This window comes from Aquarana catesbeiana, linkage group LG02 (genome assembly GCF_042186555.1).
Source record: "Aquarana catesbeiana isolate 2022-GZ linkage group LG02, ASM4218655v1, whole genome shotgun sequence".
Lineage (NCBI taxonomy): Eukaryota > Metazoa > Chordata > Amphibia > Anura > Ranidae > Aquarana > Aquarana catesbeiana.
In genome coordinates, this window is record NC_133325.1 from 30,334,553 (window position 1) to 30,359,859 (window position 25,307).

Sequence of the window (25,307 nt, forward strand, 5' to 3'; positions counted from 1 at the left end):
TAAAACAATATCACACCATCAAGTTCTTTTTTCCTCATATATATCTTTGGAACCGCATTGGAGCCTAACATCTGGTGATCAGCACTGAGCCCTGGGGTGTCTCCAAAGCATGTTTTGACTTGGTATAACAGCTGAGTCACACACTCTGAGGTGAGCATAATACCTGGGGGGCCACCGGTTTGCATCGGAGCATCGTGTGCAGCACAAAGAATACTATGAGCATGCTGGAAAGTTAATATAAACGGACACTCATCATACACAATTTTTTTTTTATATTGGTCTACAGGATTTCACTTATCACTGATCACTTGCAACATTGCTTAAGCAGGACTGTTTATTACGTTAATTATGGGGCACTAAGCACCTATTAAACTTTTGTATGCCCCTTGATGTATTTGTTTCATTGGTTTATGCACGTTGCACTTTAGTGGGTTTGTTCATATTTATTGATATAATTTATTTTGTATGTGATTTTTTTTTTATACTGCAGGGATTCGTCGGAGCCGAGATACACATACCCGAGTGTTCTCGGCTTTTTTCGGCGCCGCTCACAGTCACGCCCAGTCCCGCCCTATGATGGACATAACACAGGTCCAAGGGCGGGACTGGGCGTGACGGCGGCGCCGAAAAAAGCAGAGAACACTCGGGTATGTGCATCTCGGCTCCGACGAATCCCTGCAGTCTCGGCGCCATATTTTAATCTACCCACGGCTGTGTATGTTGGCGGCGATCGCGGCAATTGCCGCAATCGCTCCGATCACACAAAATCGGCGGGGATCGGCCTATAGCACACACCCATGATTTTCCCCTGATTTTCAGGGGAAAAAAGTGCATGTTATATGCCGATAAATACGGTAGATAGATAGATAGATAGATAGATAGATAGATAGATAGATAGATAGATAGATAGATAGATAGATAGATAGATAGATAGATAGATAGATAGATAGATAGATAGATAGATAGATAGATAGATAGATAGATAGATAGATAGATATCTTAGAGGAGGGATATTGGGCACACAAGACCTGCAGACAGGTAAGATACAACTTCACCTTATTCCTCTCCTCATCATAAAGAATCTTTATCTACAATGGAAATATTTTGCTCTCAGCAATGTCAGCCTTTTTGTCTCGTAGGCTAGGTTCAAATTCTTTGCATGTCGGTTATTAGTGTAAAATCAACATGCACTGAAACGCGCTGGCCTTTAGCAGATGCGGTTTAGTGAGGCACCATTTTACAAAAGGGGTACATTTTTTATGTCACATGGTATTTGTGCAGCAATTTTTCAAATGTAATTTTACACACTAACGTAAAAATACACTTTAATTAACCACTTGAGCCCCGGACCATTATGCTGCCTAAGGACCAGAGGTCTTTTTCCAATTTGGCACTGCGTCGCTTTAACTGCTAATTGCGCGGTCATGCAATGCTGTACCTAAACGAAATTTGCGTCCTTTTCTTCCCACAAATAGAGCTTTCTTTTGATGGTATTTGATCACCTCTGCAGTTTTTATTTTTTGCTCTATAAACGGAAAAAGACCGAAAATTTTGAAAAAAAATGATATTTTCTACTTTTTGTTATAAAAAAAATCCAATAAACTAAATTTTAGTCATACATTTAGGCCAAAATGTATTCGGCCACATGTCTTTGGTAAAAAAAATGTCAATAAGCATATATTTATTGGTTTGCGCAAAAGTTATAGCGTCTACAAACTAGGGTACATTTTCTGTAATTTACACAGCTTTTAGTTTATGACTGCCTATGTCATTTCTTGAGGTGCTAAAATGGCAGGGCAGTACAACCCCCCCCCAAATGACCCCATTTTGGAAAGTAGACACCCCAAGGAAATTGCTGAGAGGCATGTTGAACCCATTGAATATTTATTTTTTTTGTCCCAAGTGATTGAATAATGACAAAAAAAAAAAAAATATTTACAAAAAGTTGTCACTAAATGATATATTGCTCACACAGGCCATGGGCCTATGTGGAATTGCACCCCAAAATACATTCAGCTGCTTCTCCTGAGTATGGGGATACCACATGTGTGGGACTTTTTGGGAGCCTAGCCGCGTACGGGGCCCCGAAAACCAAGCACCGCCTTCAGGATTTCCAAGGGTGAAAATTTTTGATTTCACTCTTCACTGCCTATCACAGTTTCGGAGGCCATGGAATGCCCAGGTGGCACAAACCCCCCCCAAATGACCCCATTTTGGAAAGTAGACACCCCAAGATATTTGCTGAGAGGCATGGTAAGTATTTTGCAGCTCTCATTTGTTTTTGAAAATGAAGAAAGACAAGAAAAAACTTTTTTTTTTTCTTTTTTCAATTTTCAAAACTTTGTGACAAAAAGTGAGGTCTGCAAAATACTCACTATACCTCTCAGCAAATAGCTTTGGGTGTCTACTTTCCAAAATGGGGTCATTTGGGGGGGTTTTGTGCCACCTGGGCATTCCATGGCCTCCGAAACTGTGATAGGCAGTGAAGAGTGAAATCAAAAATTCACGCCCTTAGAAAGCCTGAAGGCGGTGCTTGGTTTTCGGGGTCCCGTACGCGGCTAGGCTCCCAAAAAGTCTCACACATGTGGTATCCCCGTACTCAGGAGAAGCAGCAGAATGTATTTTGGGGTGTAATTTCACATATTCCCATGGCATGTTTGAGCAATATATCATTTAGTGACAACTTTGTGCAAAAAAAAAAAAAAAAATTTGTCTCTTTCCCGCAACTTGTGTCGCAATATAAAATATTCCATGGACTCGACATGCCTCTCAGCAAATAGCTTGGGGTGTCTACTTTCCAAAATGGGGTCATTTGGGGGGGTTTTGAACTGTCCTGGCATTTTATGCACAACATTTAGAAGCTTATGTCACACATCACCAACTCTTCTAACCACTTGAAGACAAAGCCCTTTCTGACACTCATTGTTTACATGAAAAAGTTATTTTTTTTTGCAAAAAAATTACTTTGAACCCCCAAACATTATATATTTTTTTAAAGCAAATGCCCAACAGATTAAAATGGTGGGTGTTTCATTTTTTTTTTTCACACAGTATTTGCGCAGGGATTTTTCAAACGCATTTTTTGGGGAAAAAACACACTTTTTTAAATTTTAATGCACTAAAACACACTATATTGCCCAAATGTTTGATGAAATAAAAAAGATGATCTTAGGCCGAGTACATGGATACCAAACATGACATGCTTTAAAATTGCGCACAAACGTGCAGTGGCAACAAAATAAATACATTTTTAAAAGCCTTTAAAAGCCTTTACAGGTTACCACTTTAGATTTACAGAGGAGGTCTACTGCAAAAATTACTGCCCTCGATCTGACCTTCGCGGCGATACCTTACATGCATGGTGCAATTGCTGTTTACGTTTGACGACAGACCGCCGTTTGCGTTCGCCTTAGCTCGAGAGCAGGGGGCGACAGGGGTGCTTTTTTTTTTTTTTTTTTCTTTATTATTTTTTTGCTTTTTTATCTTATTTTTAAACTGTTCCTTTCATTTTTTTTTTTTTTTAATCATTTTTATTGTTATCTCGGGGAATGCAAATATCCCCTATGATAGCAATAGGTAGTGACAGGTACTCTTTTTTGAAAAAATTGGGGTCTATTAGACCCTAGATCTCTCCTCTGCCCTCAAAGCATCTGATGACACCAAGATCGGTGTGATAAAATGCTTCCCCAATTTCCCAATGGCGCTATTTACATCCGGCGAAATCTAAGTCATAAAATGATCGTAGCTTCCGGTTTCTTAGGCCATAGAGATGTTTGGAGCCACTCTGGTCTCTGATCAGCTCTATGGTCAGCTGGCTGAATCACCGGCTGCATTCTCAGGTTCCCTGTTGAGACAGGAGAGCCAGAGAAAAACACGGAAGACGGTGTGGGGGGGGGCATTCCCTCCCACGGCTTGTAAAAGCAGTCTAGAGGCTAATTAGCCACTAGGATTGCTTTTACATGAAAGCCGACCACTGGCTGAAAAGAATGATACCAAGATGATACCTAAACCTGCAGGCATCATTCTGGTATAACCATTCAAAGTCGTGAATGGCGTACCTGAAGACAAAAAAATGGTTAACAATGGTTAACAATAAAGCACAGTAAACAGTAAAGTATAAATAATTACATACCTGAAAAACAAACATGATAAAACATAATAACAATAACAATAAAACATTGCAGAATAGAATACAGTAAAAAAAGAGCAGAACAATAGAGAGAGAGAATAGAGAGAGAGAACAATAAAACGACAACTATTTTTTTTTATTTTATATATATATATATTTTTTTTTACACTTTTTTTGTAACTAACTTTTATAACTGTAACCGGTTCCAGGTTCGGGTCTCTCAAAATGCGATGGCATCTTGGGAGACCCTGTGAAAGTGTGCCTAGTCTGTGCAATGCTGTACCCTACGCTAATAACTAGTGCATGGTAGCGTTCAAAACATTCACCAATGCAAAGACCAGGATTGTCAGGACAGGAGGGACAATAATAGCGGGTGTCACGCCTATATCCGCGCTTGCTGCAGACACGACATCTTTTTGGGGGGGTTCGTTGGGTAGGGATACTCGGGAGGACATAAAAATGCCTCTCATGCAGCCGACTGCATTTGGTTGGGGATGTGAATGGGGGAAGTACGGGCGCTGCAGAAGTGGTGGGTTCCCAATTAGGATTGGCGAATGCAGCAGGAAGGGCACTATGGGCATGACGGGCCTGTGTTTGTCTTTTTGGTGGCAGCGGGACACTACTTGTGCTTGCCACCTCACCAGCTTGAACTGCACTTATGGGACTCGCCACGTCACCAAGTGTTACTGCAGCGCTGGTTTGACTACGACCGGGGTGTACTAGGCCGCTGGTGCTTGCCAGTTCAATAAAAAGCTTCCAAAAAAACTGTTAGCGATCGCAGGGATCAGGCCTGACTCTGCAAACGCTGCAGTTATGCGTTTAGTGTTTTGTAAGTGACAGTGATCGATCGATACTGCACTTGGGTGGGCTGGGCTGGGCCGGGCGGAGGGGCAAAACGCAGGTGCTAGCAGGTATCTGGGCTGATCCCGCTAACACTGCTTTTTTGGGAACCCTAAACTGCTGGGGACGCTAGTATAGATCTGATCGGATCAGATATTGATCCGTTCAGATACTATACCACTAAGGGAGGTGTACGGTGCGTGGGTGTTAGCGCTACTGGCGCTAACCTGACGCCGCTTGGGGCTGGTGCTTGCCAGTTCACCAAAATGCTACCAAAAAAACTGTTAGCGATCGCAGGGATCAGGCCTGACTCTGCGAACGCTGCAGTTATGCGTTTAGTGCCTTGTAAGTGACAGTGATCGATCGATACTGCACTTGGGTGGACTGGGCTGGGCTGGGCCGGGCGGAGGGGCACAACGCAGGTGCTAGCAGGTATCTGGGCTGATCCCGCTAACACTGCGTTTTTGGGAACCCTAAACTGCTGGGGACGCTAGTATAGATCTGATCGGACCAGATATTGATCCGTTCAGATACTATACCACTAAGGGAGGTGTATGGTACGTGCGTGGGTGTCAGTGGTACTGGCGCTAATCTGGCGCAGCCTGGGGCTGGTGCTTGCCAGTTCACCAAAATGCTACCAAAAAAACTGTTAGCGATCGCAGGGATCAGGCCTGACTCTGCGAACGCTGCAGTTATGCGTTTAGCGTTTTGTAAGTGACAGTGATCGATCGATACTGCACTTGGGTGGGCCGGGCGGAGGGACAAAACGCAGGTGCTAGCAGGTATCTGGGCTGATCCCACTAACACTGCGTTTTTGGGAACCCTAAACTGCTGGGGACGCTAGTATAGATCTGATCAGATCAGATATTGATCCGTTCAGATACTATACCACTAAGGGAGGCGTATGCTGTGTGCGTGGGTGTTAGCGGTACTGGCGCTAATCTGACGCTGCCTGGGGCGACGCATATCACCGCCGGGCGACCGGGGGGCTAAACCTTTATTCGGTAATAAACGGCGGGTGCCCTGACACTATAAAAAATAAACAAACTAACCAGCGTCACCCGTAACAGTTATACGGTGATCAGTGGTGAAAGGGTTAACTAGGGGGCAATCAAGGGGTTAAAACATTTATTAGATAGTATATGGGGGTCCCTGTCGCTATAAAACGCTGACGGCGAACCTAAATATTTACCTCACTAACTAGCGTCACCAGCGACACTAATACAGCGATCAGAAAAATGATCGCTTAGCGACACTGGTGACGGGGGGTGATCAAGGGGTTAAAACTTTATAACGGGGGTTTAGGGGGTTTTCTAGACCTAAAGGGGGGTAACAGTAACTGTCCCAACACTGTAACTGTCACAAACTGACACCAATACAGTAATCAGAAAAAAAAAAAAAAACTGCTGGTGTCAGTTTGTGACAGGGGGGGGTGATTGGGGGGGGATCGGGGGGGCGATCGGGGGGGGGATCGGGGTGTTTTGTGTGCCTGGCATGTTCTACTGTGTGTGTGTGTGTTGTGCACTCACTCACTTGTCTTCTCTCCTCGGGCCGGAACGGAAATTACCGAGCCGAGGAGAGATGACATAATTTCCTTTGCTGCTGTTTAGCATACAGCAGCAAAGGAATGTTCTCATTGGCCGGCGGCGATCGCGAGGGGGGGGCCATGAACGGATGGCCTCCCCCTCATCTCCGATCGCCATGGGAGAAAAGACGACCGCCTCGGGCACCGGGAGGGGGTCCGATCGGACCCCCCACCCACGGAAGGCAAATCACGTACATGTACGTGATTTTGCCTGTCCGTGCCACCTTGCCGACGTAAATCGGCGTGAGGCGGTCGTCAAGTGGTTAACCACTTCAGCCGCGGAAGATTTGGCTGCTCAATGACCAGAACACTTTTTACAATTTGGCACTGCGCTGCTTTAACTGGTAATTGTGCGGTCATGCAATGCTGTACCAAACTAAATTTGTGTCCTTTTTCCCCACAAATAGAGCTTTCTATTGATGGTATTTGATTGCCGCTGCAATTTTTTTTTTTTTGTGATATATAAACGGAAAAAGACCGAAAATTTGGAAAAAATTATATTTTCTACTTTTTGTTATAAAATAATCCAATAAACTCAATTTTAGTCATACATTTAGGCCAAAATGTATTCGGCCACATATCTTTGGTGAAAAAATGTCAATAAGCGTATATTTATTGATTTGCGCAAAAGTTATAGCGTCTACAAACTAGGGTACATTTTCTGGAATTTACGCAGCTTTTAGTTTATGACTGCCATTTCCTGAGGTGCTAAAATGGCAGGGCAGTACAAACCCCCCCAAATGACCCCATTTTGGAAAGTAGACACACCAAGAAAATTGCTGAGAGGCATGTTGAGCCCATTGAATATTTCATTTTTTTGTCAGTGATTTAATAATGACAAAAAAAAAATTACACAAAGTTGTCACTAAATGATATATTGCTCATACTCACACGTGCCATGGTTATATGTGAAATTACACCCCAAAATACATTCTGCTGCTTCTCCTGAGTACGGGGATAACACATGTGTGAGACTTTTTGGCAGTCTAACCACATACGGGGCCCCCGAAAACCAATCACCACCTTCAGGCTTTCTAAGGGCGTAAGTTTTTGATTTCACTCCTCACTGCCTATCACAGTTTCGGAGGCCATGAAAGGCCATACAACCCCCTCCCAATGACCCCATTTTGGAAAGAAGACACTCCAACGTATTTGCTGAGAGGCATGTTGAGTATTTTACAGATCTTGCTTTTTGTTACAAAGTTTTGAAAATTGAAAAAAGAAAAAAAAAAAAAATTTTCTTTTCTTTCTTTATTTTCAAAAATAAATGAGAGCTGCAAAATACTCGCCATGCCTCTCAGCAAATACCTTGGAGAGTCTACTTTCCAAAATGGGGTTATTGGGGGGGGGGGGGGGTTGTGCTATCTGGACATTTCAGGGCCTACGGAACTGTGATAGGTAGTGAGGAGTAAAATCACAATTTTACGCCTTTAGAAAGCCTGAAGGCGGTGATTGTTTTTTGGGGTCCTGTACACGGCTAGGCTCCCAAAAAGTCTCACACATGTGGTATCCCTGTACTCAGGAGAATCAGCAGAATGTATTTTGGGGGTGTAATTCCACATATGCCCATGGCATGTTTGAACAATATATTATTTAGTGACAACTTTGTGCAAAAAAAAAAAAAGTTTGTAATTTTCCCGAAACTTGAGTCAAAATATAAAATATTCCATGGACTCAACATGCCTATCAGCAAATAGCTTGGGGTGTCTACTTTCCAAAATTGGGTAATTTGGGGGGGGTTTGAACTGTCCTGGCATTTTATGCACAACATTTAGAAGCTTATGTCACACATCACCCACTCTTCTAACCACTTGAAGACAAAGCCTGACACTTTTTGTTTACATTAATTTTTTTTTTTTTTTTTGCTAGAAAATTACTTTGATCCCCCAAACATTATATATTTTTTTTTTAAAGCAAAGGCCCTACAGATTAACCACTTGCCGCCCGCCATATAACAGAATGACGGCGGCAAAGTTGGTTCAATATTCTGACTGGGCGTCATATGACGTCCGCAGGATATTGAGCTGCTACGCGCCCCCGGGGCGCGCATCGCGGCAATCGTTGTTGCGGAGGGTCACTCTGACACCTCGCAACACCAATCTAGGTAAAGAGTCTCTGACGGAGACTCTTTACCACGTGATCAGCCGTGTCCAATCACGGCTGATCACGATGTAAATAGAAAGAGCCAGTGATCATCTTTTCCTCATTCGCATCTGACAGACATGAGTAGAGGAGAGCCGATCGGCTGCTCTCCTGACAGGGGGGGTCTGTGCTAAATGTTCATCAGCACAGCCCCCCCTTGGATCCCACCCAGGACCACCAGGGAAGCTGCCCAGGACCACCAGGGAAGCCATCCACACTGGACCATCAGGTATGCCCCCTAGACCCCCAGGGAAATACTAATGTGTGCCCAGGCAGCTGCTAATCAGTGTCCACTCACAATGCCTATCACTGCCAGTGCCACCAGGGATGACTATCAGTGCCGCGTATCAGTGCTGCATATCAGTGCCCATCAGTGCCACGTATCAGTGCTCATTAGTGCCCAGCAGTGCCGCTTATCAGTGCCACCCATAAGAACCCATCTTTGCAGCCTTTCAGTGCCCATCAGTGTCACCTATCAGTGCCCATCAGTGCCCACCAGTGCCACCCAGTGCCACCCATGAGTGCCCATCAGTGCCGCCTATCAATGCCCATCAGTGCCGCATATCAGTGCCCATCATCAGTGCCTGTCAGTGCCCGCTCATTGGTGCCACCTCATCGGTGCCGCCTTATCAGTGCCTGTCAGTGCCGCCTTATCAGTGCCCATCAGTGAAAGAGAAAACTTACTTATTTACAAAATTTTTTAAACAGAAACAAAAGCAAAACTTTAATTTTTTCAAAATTTTTGGTCTTTTTTTATTTGTTTAGCAAAAAATAAAAACTGCAAAGGTGATCAAATACCACCAAAAGAAAGCTCTATTTGTGGGAACAAAATGATAAAAATTTAGTTTGGGTACAGTGTCGTATGACCTCGCAATTGTCATTCAAACTGTGACAGCACTGAAAGCTGAAAATTGGTCTTGGCAGAAAGGTGTATAAGTGCCCTGTATTGAAGTGGTTAAAATGGTGGGTGTTGCAACTTTCTTTTTCTCACAGTATTTATTCAGCGATTTTCCAAACACATTTTGTATGGAAAAAAAAAACTTTTTTCATTTTAATGCACTAAAACACACTATATTGCCCAAATGTTTGATGGAATAAAAAAGATGATCTTATCCCGAGTACATTGATACCACACACGACATGCTTTAAAATTGTGCACAAACGTGCAGCGGCGACAAACTACATACATTTTTAAAAGCCATCAAAACCTTTACAGGTTACCACTTTAGATTTACAGAGGAGGTCTACTGTTAAAATTACTGCCCTCGATCTGACCTTTGCGGTGATACCTCACATGCATGGTGCAATTGTTGTTTACATATGACACCAGACCGACACCTGCGTTCTCCTTTGCGCGTGAGCACGGGGGGGACAGGGGTGCTTTTTTTTTTTTTTTTTTTTTAACTTTTTTTTTTAACTTTTTTTTTATTTTTAAACTGTTCCTTTCCTTTTTTATCATTCTTATTGTTATCTCAGGGAATGTAAATATCCCCTATGATAGCAATAGTTAGTGACAGGTACTTTTTTATGAAAAAATTGGGGTCTATTAGACCCTAAATCTCTCCTTTGCCCTCAAAGCATCTGACCACACCAAGATCGGTGTGATTAAATGCTTTCCCAATTTCCCAATGGCACTGTTTATATCTGGTGAAACCTAAGTGATGAAATGCTCGTAGCTTCCGGTTTCTTAGGCCATAGAGATTATTTTAGCCATTCTGGTCTCCGATCAGCTCTATGGTCAGCTGGCGGAACCATCGGTTGCTTTCTCGGGTTCCCTCTTGGGACAGGAGAGCCTGAGAAAACCATGGAAGACGGTGGGAGGGGGGATGTTCCCTCCCACTGCTCGTAAAAGCACTCTAAAGGCTAATTAGCCACTAGGATTGCTTTTACATGAAAGCCTACCGCTGGCTGAAAAGAATTATACCAAGATGATCATTCTGGTATAACCACTCAAAGTCCAGCAACATACCAGTATGTTGCTGGTCCTTGTTGGTCATATATTGTAATGTTCTTTTTTTCATGCAGCCTGCTGGCTGAACGAAAAAAAGAGATTGATGCGTACGGAACAGAGAAGAAGCCGGAGGAAGATGCGGGATGAGAAGGGCGCAGGAAGAAGATGGAGGAAAAAGAAGAACACCGAAGGAAGACCAGAAGAAAGAAGATGGAATAAGAAGCAGAAAGAAGAAGAAATTAATAAAGGACTTGTCAAAAACCGTTTCTTGTGTTTTTTAACCTTTTTGATAATTTTTTGTGAAATGATAGGGGTACCCCATTACCAATTCACACAGGGGGGGCGGGATCTGGGGGTACTCTTGTTAAAAGGGGCTTCCAGATTCCAATAAGCCCCCCGCCCACAGACCCCCACAACCACCGGCAAGGGTTGTGGGGATGAGGCCCTTCTCCCCATCAACATGGGGACAAGGTGCTTTGGGGGGATACCCTAAAGCACCCTCCCAATGTTTACGGCATGTGGCCTGGTACGGTTGAGGAGGGGGGGTGCTCTCTCGTCCCCCCCTCTTTTCCTGTGGTCTGCCAGGTTGCGTGCTCAGATAAGGGTCTGGTATGGATTTTTGAGGGGGACCCCACGCCATTTTTTTTAAATTTTGGTGCGGGATTCCTCTTAAAATCCATCTGGTATGGATTTTGAGGGGGACCCCCACGCCATTTTTTAAAAAATTTTGGCGCAGGGTTCCCCTTAATATCCATACCAGACCTAAAGGGCCTGGTATGGAATTTAGGGGGACCCCCACGCATTTTTTTTTTCATTTTGTTTCGGGGTTCCCCTGTGGGGAAATTCCATGCCGATTTTATCAATGAACTTTTATGTGTATTGCGGGACCGACAATTCATTATAGCCGGGGCTAGTGATAGTAGTTTTACATGACTTTTTGTCTCTAGAGAAATGTCATTTTGCTGTCAGACTATTCTAAACACGGGAAACATGCGCCCCTTTACAAGCATACTATAGACGCCCAAAATTTAAAGGAATAATACACTTTTATTGTTTCACTTTAAGCATTATTAAAATCATTGCTCCTGAAAAAACGTCCGTTTTTAAAACTTCTTTTTACATTGATACATGCCCCCTGGGGCAGGATCCAGGTCCCCAAACACTTTTTATCACAATAACTTGCATATAAGCCTTTAGAATGAGCACTTTTGATTAATCATGTTCCATAGACTTTAACGGTGTTCGCGTGTTCAAACACATTTTTTGCCTGTTCACATGTTCTGGATGCGAACCGAACCGGGGGGGTTTCGGGTCATCCCTAAATAGCACATAAGCGTTCAGCAGAGCCAGTTGGAATAAATATACAGACACTTTTTTTTTTTTTTTTTTCAAATAGTTTTTATTGAATTTTGTCAGGATAACAATAACAATACCATAGACAGGAAGCAGGAATGTTACAACTTCTATAATGTAAATTAGCTAGCAAGGAAACAATAGGTAAAGTCAACCGAAAAAAAACCCTCCATAAGCTCCTGCAGCTTCATTTTGGGGTTGGTGTGATTGATGAAGTGATGCTAGACATAAAGGAGTTTCCAAGAACTGGGTTGTGAAGATAGCAGTAAGTTGTGAGGGTAGGGTATGAGGAATCAGCAGGTCTGCTGTGTGTAGGTATAAAGCAGTGTGTGAGGGCGTACATGCTAAAAAGAAAGTACGGCATATACCGATATGATCTACCCAAGACCCAGTCACCCCTATAGGGACCGTGCTGTGAATGGGTGGGGGACAGAGGTGGGTATTAGAAGGTTAGGCAAGTACGATATATCAGAGCCTGAAGGTACACCCCATTGGGGCTAAGGTCTTTATTTTAGGGGAAGGAGAGAAGGGTGTCCATCAATATATCGGAATGCACCTCTATTTGGTTCAGAAAGGGGGGAGTGTAGAGTAGGGAGGGGCAAGGGGGGAAGACTACAGACGTTATGGGAAGTGCAGTCTAGCGATGAGAGTGCAAGGGGGGTGTAAGGGGAAATCAGGGGGGGGGCTTGTAGGAGTATTAGGTTCCGTTTATCGAGCGTCTAGGAGTGGGGTTGAGCCATTCGGTTGCTTGGGCTGTTTAAACGACTCCCTAAAGAGGAGCCAACAAGCCCATGTGTCAGTAAATTTGAGTGGATTCTCTTTCGCTTGGCAAATTAGTTTTTCCATTTCCGCTATCTTGTCCACTCTGCTGAACCAGTCTTTCATCGTGGGGGGGGTTGAGTTTCTCCATAGTGCAGGGACGCAGAGGTTTGCGGCATTAATGAGGTGTATGGTAAGTGATTTTTTGTAGGCCGAGGGGGGCACTGGGGTATGATGAAGCATGTATTGTGCAGGGGTGAACGGTGGGGTATAGGTGGTTATTTGGGAGATCCTACTTTGTATTTCTGACCAGAGTGGTTGGATGAGGGGGCATTCCCACCATATGTGTATGAGGGTGCCTGCGGATGAGTGGCATCTCCAGCAGGTGGGGGGGATGGATGGGTGAAATTTATGGACCTTGTCAGGTGTTCTGTACCATCTAGAAAATATTTTAAATCTATTCTCTTGGATAGATATGTTAATGGAGCCTTTGTGGGTATGACCTAGTATTCGTTCCCATTCTGTTGTGGTGAGATCTATAGAGAGCTCAGACTCCCAGCGTCGAATGATCACATCGTCTTTAAGATTGTGAATGGAGAACAAAAGAGCGTATACGATAGAAATCAGGTGACGCTGGGGTTCTCCGCCGCCACAAATAAATTCAAAAGGTGTAAAGTCTCTATGCCAACCTGAGATGGGATTGTGTTTCGTGAGAAAATGCCAGATTTGTAGATAGGAGTAGAAGGGAATATTATAATCCAGAAGTTCAGAGGTTATAGCCATGTGGGACAATAGTTTGCCTTGGTGAAAAAAGCGTTGTGCCCGGGCACGTGTGTTGTGGAAACGGTTGGTCTGGTCTGTCAACGTTAGGCCTGGAGGGAAGTCAGGGTTATGATCAAGAGGGGTCATAGGTCCCGGGAAGGGTGTGAATGCTAGAGATTTACTTAAACCTAAAAAGTTACCCTAAAAAGTTGTAAGGTTGCTCCGATAAGTGGATGGTCTATGTAAGTTTTAGGGATGGATTTAGGATTAATCCACGGTAGGTTGGACAGTGGTATACTTGCAGAGTCCTCCAATGTGATCCGGTCCTTATTGGAGCGGTGTAAGTGCCAATCCACAATTCTGGTTAGGTGGCATGCCCAGTGGTACTTTTGGAGGTCAGGAAGACCTAAACCCCCTGACAGCTTGGGGAGGACTAATCCATCCCACCTCAATCTGGGGGTTTTTGTTGCCCAAATGAAGACTCTGCACATTTGTTTGTAGGCAGTGAAAAAGGACTTAGGTAATCTAATTGGTCACCCATTTACATCACCGAGTGACCTCACCCTCAGCTATATAACAGCTGTCACCAAGAAGAAGCGTCACTCGGCGGGAGCCTCCCATGGAGGCGGAGCTGTTGCAGTTTTTTTTTCTTTTTTCAGTTCGTCGGGTGGCATGATAGATGAATGGACATTGCCCCCCCCCCCCTCTTTTTCTGCGGCCTGCCAGGTTGCGTGCTTGGATAAGGGTCTGGTATGGACCCTTACGCCATTTTTTCAAAAAAATTAGTTTTATCTATATTGCCGGGACCCGACAATTCATTACAGCCGTGATCAGTTTTAAATTACTTTTTTCCTTTAGAAATTTCATTTTGCTGTGGTACTGTTCTAAACACCGGAAAAATGTGCCATTTTACATGCATACTATAGACACCCCCCCAGGCATGAAATTTAAAGAAATATTTCATTTTTATTGTTTCACTTTAAGCATTATTAAAATCACTGCTTTTGAAAAAACTGCCTTTTTAAAAAAAAAATTTGCATTGATACATGTCCCCTGGGGCAGGACCCAGGTCCCCAAACACTTTTTATGACAATAAATTGCATAAAATGCCTTTAAAATGAGCACTTTTGGTTTTTCATCTTAGTGTCCCATAGACAATAACGGTGTTCCATGGCTTTTGAATTTGCCACGAACACCGCATATTGTTTGGTTTTCGCTGAACATCCGAACAACCAAAGTTTGGCCCGAACTTTAGCTCAGGCCAAACCGTTCGCTCATCCCTATCGGTGACACCGCACAGCATGCACATCTAATGAGAAACACAGAGACTGTACATAAATTATTGAAAGCTATTTGTAGAGTAAAGGGGTTTCAAATAGTAACACTCATTAAAAAGTGTTCCTTTATTTCCATATCTAAAAATAAACATTTCACTCCATAGCTAAGGAATTAAAATTAGGAATAACATGTAGGAGGAAAGATATATTTTGAGTGTATCAGGAAGTACTGGAAGTATTGTGGCAAGATGAATAAGTTACCTGTTGAACAGATACTGTATAATAAAACACATTTAATGGTATATTTACCAGACCAAAAGGAAGCCAATAAGAATAATGTATCAGTAGAATGGACGGCACATTCACTTTAACCGCATGCCGACCAGCCGCCGCAGTTATACTGCGGCAATATGGCTTGGCTGCGCAAATCTCCTTTATGGTACGTCGGTACCATAGACGGCCACTAGGGGGTGCGTGCGCGCCCCCTGCTCACCCATGGGGCAGATGCGAGTGCCCGGCGGTCTCGATCACCTCAGGGGGGTCCCACGATTGCTCGGGGCACACGGAGAACCGGGATCTGTGTGTGTAAACACACAGTTTATGGTTCTCTGAGGGTAGAACAGACAGATAGTCTGTTCATACAGAGTATGATCTGTCATGTCCCCTACACAGTCCCCTCCCCCCTTCAGTTAGAACACACACTAGGATACACTTAACCCCTGCACTGCCCCCTAGTGGTTAACCCCTTCACTGCCAGTGACATTTTTACAGTAATCAATGGAATTGTATAGCACTGATCGCTGTAAAAATGCCAGTGGTCCCAAAAATGTGTCAAAATTGTCCGACGTGTCTGCCATAATGTTACAGTCCCAATAAAAATTGCAGATCGCCGCCATTACTAGTAAAAAAAAAAATAAAAAATAAAAAAGCCATAAAACTATCCCTTATTTTGTAGACGCTATAACTTTTGCGCAACCCAATCAATATACGCTTATTGCAATTTTTTTAACTAAAAATATGTAGAAGAATACATATTGGCCTAAACTGAGGAAAAAAAAATTATATATCTTTTGGGGATATTTATTATAGCAATAAGTAAATAATATTGTGTTTTTTACAAAATTGTAGCTTTTTTTTGTTTATAGCGCAAAAAATAAAAAATGCAGAAGCTATCAAATACCACCAAAAGAAAGCTCTATTTGTGTGGAAAAAAGGACATCAATTTTGTTTAGGTGTAATGTCAGTTAAAGTGACGCAGTGCTAAATCGCAAAAAGTGCTCTGGTCTTTGGCCAGTCAAATGGTCCGGGGCTTAAGTGGTTAAGTAATGTTTTCAATTTTGAAAGCAGAGACATTTACAAATCACTGTTTACATATGCATTCAATACATTCATTTGTATTCACGTGTGGGCAAGGTGGCAAGGATGCTTATAATATTTTTTTTTTTTTTTTTTTTACATTTAACTTTATTGTTTTCTCCTAACAAGCTCCTATGAGATAGCATCGGGCAGTTGACAGGTCCTCTTAATGGAAACATAAGGGGCCTATTGGACACCTAATGTCTCTCCTGCCCAACCTCTCAGACCACTAGCCAATATTGTCTGCCGATATTCTGTACATTTAAAAAAATATATGTTTTTTTTTTTATAACTGTTAATGCTGTCACGAGGAATGTAAACATCCCTTGTGACAGTAATAGGCAGTGACAGGTCCCCTCTATGGACGGATCGGGGTCTATAAGACCCCAAACCCCTCCTCTGCACTTGAAAGTATTCAAAACGTCAAGATCGGCGTTTTTAATACTTTCTATTTTTTAAAAACTGATGTCACGACATCGCTTCTGGGCTACTAGATCCAATGCTTTGTTCGGGTCTTCGGCCAGCTGGCAGACATGCTGGCTTGTTGATCGGGCCTCCCGGTGGGATGGGAGAGCCCGGGCGAGCAGCGGAAGGCAGCGGGGGGATGTCCCCTCCCGCCATTTGTATTAACAGCCGAGCAGCTGCTGAGACACACTCCTAAACCTTATGGACAGCCTTCCCAGAAGAGTTGAAGCAGTTATAGCTGCAAAGGGTGGGCCAACTCAATATTGAACCCTACGGACTAAGACTGGGATGTCATGGAAGTTCCTGTGCGTGTAAAGGCAGACGTCCCAATACTTTTGGTAATATAGTGTATCTGTGTGTGCGCTGGTGTATATATACTGATGGTGTCAGTAGTTTTTACTTGTACTATTTTATTTTTATTTTATTATGGGGCTTTGGTGAAATATTAGGGGTTTAAAAAGGGGGAATCTATGTCACACAGGGTGATTAGGGTGTGCCCAGGCACACCTAGCACTCCCTGTGAGCATGCCTATGCACAGGAGATTTCTATCCAGCGCTGAACCGGAAATACTGAGCACTTCCAGTTCACACTTCTAATGTCATCATGACATTAGTTTTTGTAGTCCCAGGTTCCGGGGGGAGCAGGAAAGCCCAGGGACCACAGAGGTTAGTACTGGGATTTTTTGCATTTTTTTCCCCATCTAAGTGCTGCTGATCTTCTCTGGGCTCTCTCAATCATTTTATGTCTACAGGCACCTGCTCCCACATCAGCTGCATTGCTCTGGACTGGATTCCTGGTGGTGACAAAGATGGACCATGCCTCAGCAATGTGTGTTGGCATGCCCAGTCTCCACCATGGGTGCATGTGACAGGGTGACAATGCAGGAGTAATTTTGGGAGACAGTTGTCACCCCATAGGAGGAAGTGGCTGAACAAGGACCTTCATGACAGGATCACAAAGATATTTTAATAAGAGATACAGATTTTAAAAGATGGAAATTTACTTTTGAAATTATCTTAACATGTCAAAGCTTATATGCTTATTTTGGTGATTTGGTTTACATCTACATTATTGTCTTTACAGATAAAAATGCTGTTGGCATGGGAAAAAACACTGTGTGTTTTGCATCTGTTCATACCTATACAGGTAAACCTTATACCCTAAAATGTTTAGTCCTTTCTTATAAATGTATACATTATTACACATGGGGTTGTGTCACAGAGATTGGAGGCCTGGTGGCCGGAGGGTGAAGGAATATTACATAACACTGAACCACCAAGAGAAAAAAGAACTGTTTTTCATGATCTAACGCTAGTGTGATGCCCTTCAATAAACACTAGAGAAGAGCTTGGGTGTCCTCTAAGCCCATCTCTAACCAAACTCAGAACCCCAAACTTGCAGTTTTTGTACACATATGAGTTGCGGGTCAACAAGTGACCCAGTCCACAGTTCATTGGACTACAATAAAGCAGACGTTTGGAGTTTGGGTAACAGATGAGTTCAGAGGAGGCCTAAACTCTTCTAATTATCACTATACAAATCTTCAGCTCACCAGCAACTATATTGTGCATGAATAAGGCACACATACTTGGTATTAGAGTCCCAGGCACATTCATCACAGGGAGCGATTCTGGCCTCTGGATGTTCATCATGATCGGCGCCAGTCACTTTATTTAAGGTTTTATAGTTTTCCTGAACATGTGAATTCTGAACAGGAAGAAGGATGAAGGGAGCACAGGGTAACTGTGGGCTTCTACCAAAAACCAGTGCACCCAGAGCGAAGATGCCAAACGGTGCCCCCCCAAATGTAAGAACATTATGTGTCAGCAAAACTCCCCTCCCTCCCCCGTAAAAAAATTGAGCAATAATCTACATGCTTACTCCTAAACATAAATTCCCTTTGCAAGCCAAAGCTCTAGCAAAACAAAAAATTCCACCACACCCCCCCCCCCCTCTGAAATATGCAACCGCGCACAAATATTTGCCCCTCATTGCCCCTCCAAGCTCATATCCCCCCTCCTATCCCAAATCCTGAGCCCCTCAAATTTCCTTTCTGAACACAAATGCTCTCCCCCCCTCCAAACTCCCCTCTCCCAACACAATTACCCCCTACTAGCATAAATCCTCGCCCAAAATCCCCCTTCCTAGCAAAACCCCCCAAATGATCCCTTCTAGCACATCCCGCCATAATCACAAATCACATTCTCTCCTTCCCACAAATTTTGCCTCCTAAAAGAAATCTTACGCCACTGCCACCCCCCAAATACCTCCTCCCAGCACAAGTCCTTTCCTCCTCTCCCCCTCAATACCTCCTCCTTGCACATAAACCCCAAACCCCCCTCATAGCACCAGTCTGCTTCTGCTCAAATACTCCCGACCCCAGCACAAGTGTTTGTTACTGCCCCCCCATCCTTGGTGTCCCCATCTCTCAAACACACAGACCTCAGATGCAGCGTGGCAGTGTCTGTGGGATGTCTTTCCTCCCAGGTTCCTCCTCATCTTGACACATCACCATCCACTCCTTGTCGCAGCCCTGTTCAAAACGCAGTCCTTAATTTTCTGCATATCTTTCTATACTTTCTGGATCCCTTTTCACAGGGCTATGTTCCTTGAAAACTGATTTTCTAGTGGTATCTTAGTTTTAGTACTCAAGGCAGGACAGCAATGGAAAGGTTATCGTGCTACTTTCCCACTCAGCCAGTCACTTACCACCTCCTTTGTAGAGGACAACTCCAGTCTGCTTCCTCTAGGCCTTAGTAGAACTTTATGGCAGCCAGCATCTTCAAGGGTTTCTCCAGATCCTTCGGCCCGAAGGTCTCGGAACAAGTCAAGGGTTACAATTGCACAGGGCAAAAACCAAAGAGGGAAGATCCTAGGTTAGCGAGGACAAAACCGGGGACAGACTTCCTCCGGGGAGTGTCCTCAATCCAGGGACTGTCCCCAGAGGAAGTCTGTCCCCGGTTTTGTCCCCGCTTTGCAGGGCCAGGACATCTGGTTACCCTACTCTATATTTGCCTGGGCTGTGAAATGTCGATGTCGGCACTCCCCCCTCCTCCTATCCTCCATTGTGTGCTGCTGGGCGAGTGCCGCCAGATTATACAGAGCGGGGATCTCCTGCTTACCCGGCTGTCAGACGAAGTCCCACCTCTGTTGGAGCATGGTGGGATTGTTATCCAATGCTTGAAACTAATGCTATCTGGTAAGAAGTGAATCTATATGGTGATGGGATATTAAAGTCTTTGTGTTATGAAGAGCACTGAAGTTGTCTTATATTTAATTCACCCAATTCCCTTGAGTGTTTCACATACTTGGTTCACTTAGTTCCCTTTTGTATAAGGGTTTGCCAGATGAACATTTTTATGCACATCTTTGTATGCACATTCTTTTATGCACCTTTTATGAACTGAATCATATATTTTTCACTTTATGAGTCATTTCATCAAATTTTTACATTTATTTTTATACAATTGCTTTTGCAAGAGTGGACTTTATGCCCTTAAATTTTTGTCATGTGTATGTTTGCACTGTGAATATTCTTGTAGATTAGTGCACCTGTTTCTTTTAATTAAATATTAATTACCATCAGCCGAGAGCAACAAAGCAGTGTAAATACACCCTATAATATATCTAAACATAAGTACAGATGAAACTGGGCCCCACCCCCATCCGAGGGTGACACCCCTTTTCCGTAACAAACCTAAAAAAAACATACTTAGCAATTCCTGTAAATATCTGCATAATGTAAATGATGGCTAACTCAGGCTGGCACTCTCTCATGCCACCTGGTGGCCACCATATCCAGTCCATTATTAAATTTTAAGGGGAGAACTTGCCCCTTTTGCCACAGACATGTGCAGAATGAAAAAAAAATGTTTCATTTCGGATAGATTCTTTAAGCTAAACACTTCATTCAGGGCCAGTGCAAGGATTTTTGACACCCTAGGCGAAACCTTATTTTGCCGCCCCCTCTGGCTCCGCCCCTGACTTGACCCCTTTGCCAGTGTTAAATGGTTTGATTCGACCAATCTAACTGCTACATCTGCAAGACAGCTTGTTCTTTTGAAAAACAACAGACTTACGAGCAAGATCACCTGGTGAATATAAAAGAGAACCTATTAACAAAACACAAAACTAATGCAGCCACCCATCTAAGAATTGGTAAGCTGCAGTATAATATTTTGCTTTGCTTTAATACCACTTTAAGTGGATAAAGTTAATCAAGTAATTCTGTTATACATCAATGTATAGGCAGATGATGGGAAGGAAGGAGTTAAAACAGGAGATAAACTGACTGGAGTAAAGCTACTTCCAGTGCTGGCAAGGAGAGAGAGAGAGGGGGGGGGACAGAGAGAGAAAAAAAGAGAGAGCGAGGGGGTCAGGGAGAGAGAGAGGTCAGTGAGCGAGAGGGGGGTCAGAGAGAGAGAGAGAGAGAGGGGGGGTCAGGGGGAGGGAGAGAAAGAGAGAGAGGGGGTCAGGGAGAGAGAGAGGGGGTCAGGAAGAGAGAGAGGGGGTCAGGAAGAGAGAGAGGGGGTCAGGAAGAGAGAGATGAGAGAGAGAGAGAGAGAGAGAGGTCAGGGAGAGGAAGAGAGAGGTCAGGGAGAGGAAGAGAGAGGTCAGGGAGAGAGAGAGATCAGAGAGAGAGAGCGAGGTCAGAGAGAGAGAGCGAGGTCAGAGAGAGGTCAGGGAGAGAGGGGTCAGAGAGAGAGATAGAGAGAGGTCAGGGAGGGAGAGAGGTCGGAGAAGGAGAGAGATCAGGGAGAGAGAGAGAGAGAGAGAGAGAGGTCAGAGAGAGAGAGAGAGAGAGAGGTCAGGGAGAGAGAGAGGTCAGGGAGAGAGAGATCAGAGAGAGGTCAGGGAGAGAGGTCAGAGAGAGAGATAGAGAGAGGTCAGGGAGGGAGAGAGGTCAGAGAAAGAGAGAGATCAGGGAGAGAGAGAGAGAGACAGAGAGAGAGGTCAGAGAGAGAGAGGGAGAGGTGGCAGGGAGAAAGAGGGGTCAGTGGGAGAGAGAGAGGGGGGTCAGGGAGAGAGAAGGGTCAGAGAGAGAGAGAGGGGTCAGAGAGAGAGGGGAGGACAGGGAGAGAGAGGGGGGTCAGGGAGAGAGAGAGGGGGGTCAGGGAGAGAGAGAGGGGGGTCAGGGAGAGAGAGAGGGGGGTCAGGGAGAGAGACAGAGAGAGAGGGGGTCAGGCAGAGAGAGAGAGGGGGTCAGGGAGAGAGAGGGGGTCAGGAAGAGAGAGAGAGTCAGGGAGAGAGAGAGAGAGAAGTCAGAGAGAGAGAGAGAGGGTAGGGAGAGAGAGAGAAAGAGAGAGAGAGAGAGAGAGAGAGTTAGGGAGAGGGTCATGGAGAGGTCAGAGAGAGAGAGAGGGCGGTCAGAGAGAGGGAAAGAGAGAGAGAAGGGGGTCAGAGAGAGAGAGAAGGGGGTCAGGGAGAGAGAGAGGGGGGGTCAAGGAGAGAGAGAGGGGGCCAGGGACAGAGAGAGAGGTCAGGGACAGAGAGAGAGGTCAGGGAGAGAGATGTCAGAGAGAGAGGTCAGAGAGAAAGAGGGCGGTCAGAGAGAGAGAGAGAAGGGGGTCAGGGAGAGAGAGAGAAGGGGGTCAGGAGAGAGAGAGAGAGAGAGAGAGAGAGAGAGAGAGAGAGAGGGGGGGGGGAGAGAGAGAGGGGGAGAGGAGAGAGAGAGGGGGAGAGGAGAGAGAGAGGGGGAGAGGAGAGAGAGAGGGGGAGAGGAGAGAGAGAGAGAGAGAAGAGAGAGAGAGAGAGGGGGAGAGGAGAGAGAGAGAGAGAGTTGGAGAGGAGAGAGAGAGAGGGGGAGAGGAGAGAGAGAGAGAGAGGGGGAGAGGAGAGAGAGAGAGGAGAGAGAGAGGGGGGTCAGGGAGAGAGAGAGAAGGGGGTCAGGAAGAGAGAGAGAGGGGGGTCAGAGAGAGAGAGAGAGGTCAGAGAGAGAGAGGGGTCAGAGAGAGAGAGAGAGAGAGGGGGGGTGGTCAGAGAGAGAGAGAGAAGGGGGTCAGAGAGAGAGAAGAGGGAGAGAGAGAGAGAGAGAGAGAGAGAGAGAGAGAGGTCAGAGAGAGAGAGAGAGGTCAGAGAGAGAGGGGTGAGAGAGAGAGAGGGGGCGGTCAGAGAGAGAGAGGGGGGGCTCAGGGAGAGAGAGGGGGGGTCAGGGAGAGAGAGGGGGGTCAGGGAGAGAGAGGTCAGGGAGAGGGAGGTCAGAATGAGAGAGAGAGAGAAGGGGGTCAGGGAGAGAGAGAGAAGGGGGTCAGTGAGAGGGAGAGGGGGTCAGGGAGAGAGAGAGGGGGGGTCAGAGAGAGAGTATCGGTACTTGTACTCGGTCCTAAAAAAGTGGTATCGGGACAACCCTAACGCGTACCATAGGAAACCATGTTAAATGGACTGTAGTGCAATTCTGCAAACTACAAAATGCACCAAAAAGAGCAGAGGTGTGAACGTAGGGCCAATCCATCTTACTATGAAGGAGACATGTGCAGAACAAAAAAAATGTTTTTTGTTTCATTTAGTTTCAATTTGTTATTTACATAAATTTGTTAAGTTAAATTTGTTTAATCTGTTTAATTCATTTTTGGAATTTGTTTTGTTTATTCATAGTCAAATTGATTCAAATTTTCGAAATCGGATCGATGCGACAAGTTTTCAAATAAATTTAGAATAGAATAGAATTTAAAAAAGAATAGAATTAGATTATAACCATCTCATTCAATTTTATTCTGTTGTTTTTTTCTATACTAGTGTGCTATTTTCTATTCTATTCTATTATTTTCTATTCTATTATTTTATTTTCTATTCTATTCTTTTGTATCCAAATTTATTCTATTTGAAATTCGAATTCGGAAGATGGTTATATTATTTCTATTTTATTCTATTCTATTGTTTTTTTATATACTATTCTGTTATATTCTATTCTATTCTAATCAATTCTATTCTATTCAAATGTATTTTATTTGAATTTTGGGAAATGGTTATATTCTATTTTTTCTACTCTATTGCTTTTTTTATTTTATGTATTCAAATGTATTCTATTTGGAATTTGAATTTCACAAGATGGTTATATTCGTTCTATGTTATTCTATTCTAATTGTTTCTATTATATTATATTCTAGTCTATTCTGTTCTTTTACTTTCTATTTTATTTTGTTTTACTCTATTATATTCTATTCTTTTATTTTCTCTTATATTGTTTTCTATTCTATTCTATAACTTTATTTTATATTCTATTTTACTCTCTTTGGAAATTCAAAAACTATTTGAATTTGAAAACTATTCGAAAAGTATTTGAAAACAATTCAAATTCAAATTTTGTCTGAATTTTTTTTTTTTTTCATTTTTTTTTTTTTTCGTTTTTTCGGATTCGTTTAAATTTGGTACTAAAACGAAAATTTGTCCAAATTTCAATTTGGAACTAAACAAACCGCACGTCTACTATGAAGATAATATGAGTTGTCCACTACTAGGGGTCTCTGAGTTTTGACTACCCCTCAGGCTAAACCAGCTAAATCATAATAAGTGTTTTTCCAAACAATTTTTTTCACAGATGAGCCATCATGTGGTGGTTTTGGACATGATGCCGAATACATTTGATGACCAGTACATCGGCTGTGCAGGAGAGATGGAGCGTGTGATGCCGAAAATTCTTGCGGAGGAACTGAAATACAACCAGCAGTTTGCAGAAATGTGGAAAACTGCAAGTCTGGCCTGGTATAAGAAAGGTTTATCCCTTACAAGCAAGTTTAATGACAAGTATGGCATAGCAGTTGTATTGTACACAATGGAAAAGACACACCCTATATACAGAGAACTGAATGCAAATGTCTCAATCATGGGAGAGTCTAGAGATTTGTACATGAAAAATTTCCATTTTAAAGCTCTTCACTTTTACCTGACCCGAGCCTTACAGGTGCTGAGAACAGATTGTGCCAAGAAGCCTCAGGTCTACAGAGGGACAGAGATCGGTGATGTAGATGTAGCTAAGAAAATGCGTTTTGATCGGTTTGCATCTTCATCTACCAGTAAAACAATTGCTGAACGGTTTGGGAAGAACCCCTTTTTCAACATATTAACTTGCTATGGTGTGTACATAGCTAACTTATCAGTTCATGAGGAACATGAATATCTCATTCCCATTGCAGAAACATTTAACATGATAAACCAGACTGAAAACACATATAAGTTGGAAAGCACCGGAAAACTCTGCAGCTATTTCAACTGTGCTTACTTAGGAGGTGAGGACCACATTTCACCGAATGTCTGTCTGTTCATGTGCCTTCTATTTTTCTAAATGGTTCCAAATCTCTGAGCGGCAGAATAAAAATAGAAATGGGTGTGGTGGAGTGAACTAGGACAATACTTGTTTGCTTTGAAGGTGAAGCTAAAGATAACATTTGTTTTCTGGTTTTGGATGGAGCAGAGAAAGGCTAGAACCGCCTCCAAGTTTTATTTGCTGGGCTTGTAGGAGAAGTATCACAGAAAGATTATTCATTTTGGAGTCCAAGTGTATTTATTACATAAACATCCAATCATACAAAACCAACATATTTTGGGGGCTGTAAAATATGTAGAGCTGCTGTTAGAGATCACGGGGCCCCGTACAGCCTTCCTGCTGGGGCCCCATCCCCAAACTCTTACCTTACATTTTTTTTTAGGGGCCTTTTTTTTAATGTATTTATTAATTTTTTTAGTGACTG

General features: G+C 43.6%; 1 protein-coding gene across 2 annotated transcripts in view; it reads left to right on the top strand.

The window, feature by feature from the left end:
- Positions 1–25,307, top strand: part of LOC141126757 (ecto-ADP-ribosyltransferase 5-like) — a 125,884-nt gene that overhangs the window by 7,723 nt on the left and 92,854 nt on the right. Inside the window, exons 1-3 of one of the 2 annotated variants that reach the window (XM_073612733.1) lie at positions 995–1,038; positions 17,704–17,766; positions 24,158–24,845. In XM_073612733.1, coding sequence (XP_073468834.1) covers positions 17,710–17,766; positions 24,158–24,845 — 745 coding nt within the window. In that variant the 5' untranslated portion in view covers positions 995–1,038; positions 17,704–17,709. Of the gene's footprint in view, positions 1–994; positions 1,039–17,703; positions 17,767–24,157; positions 24,846–25,307 lie in introns of those variants that run through there. The other variant, XM_073612734.1, reaches the window with a different exon arrangement.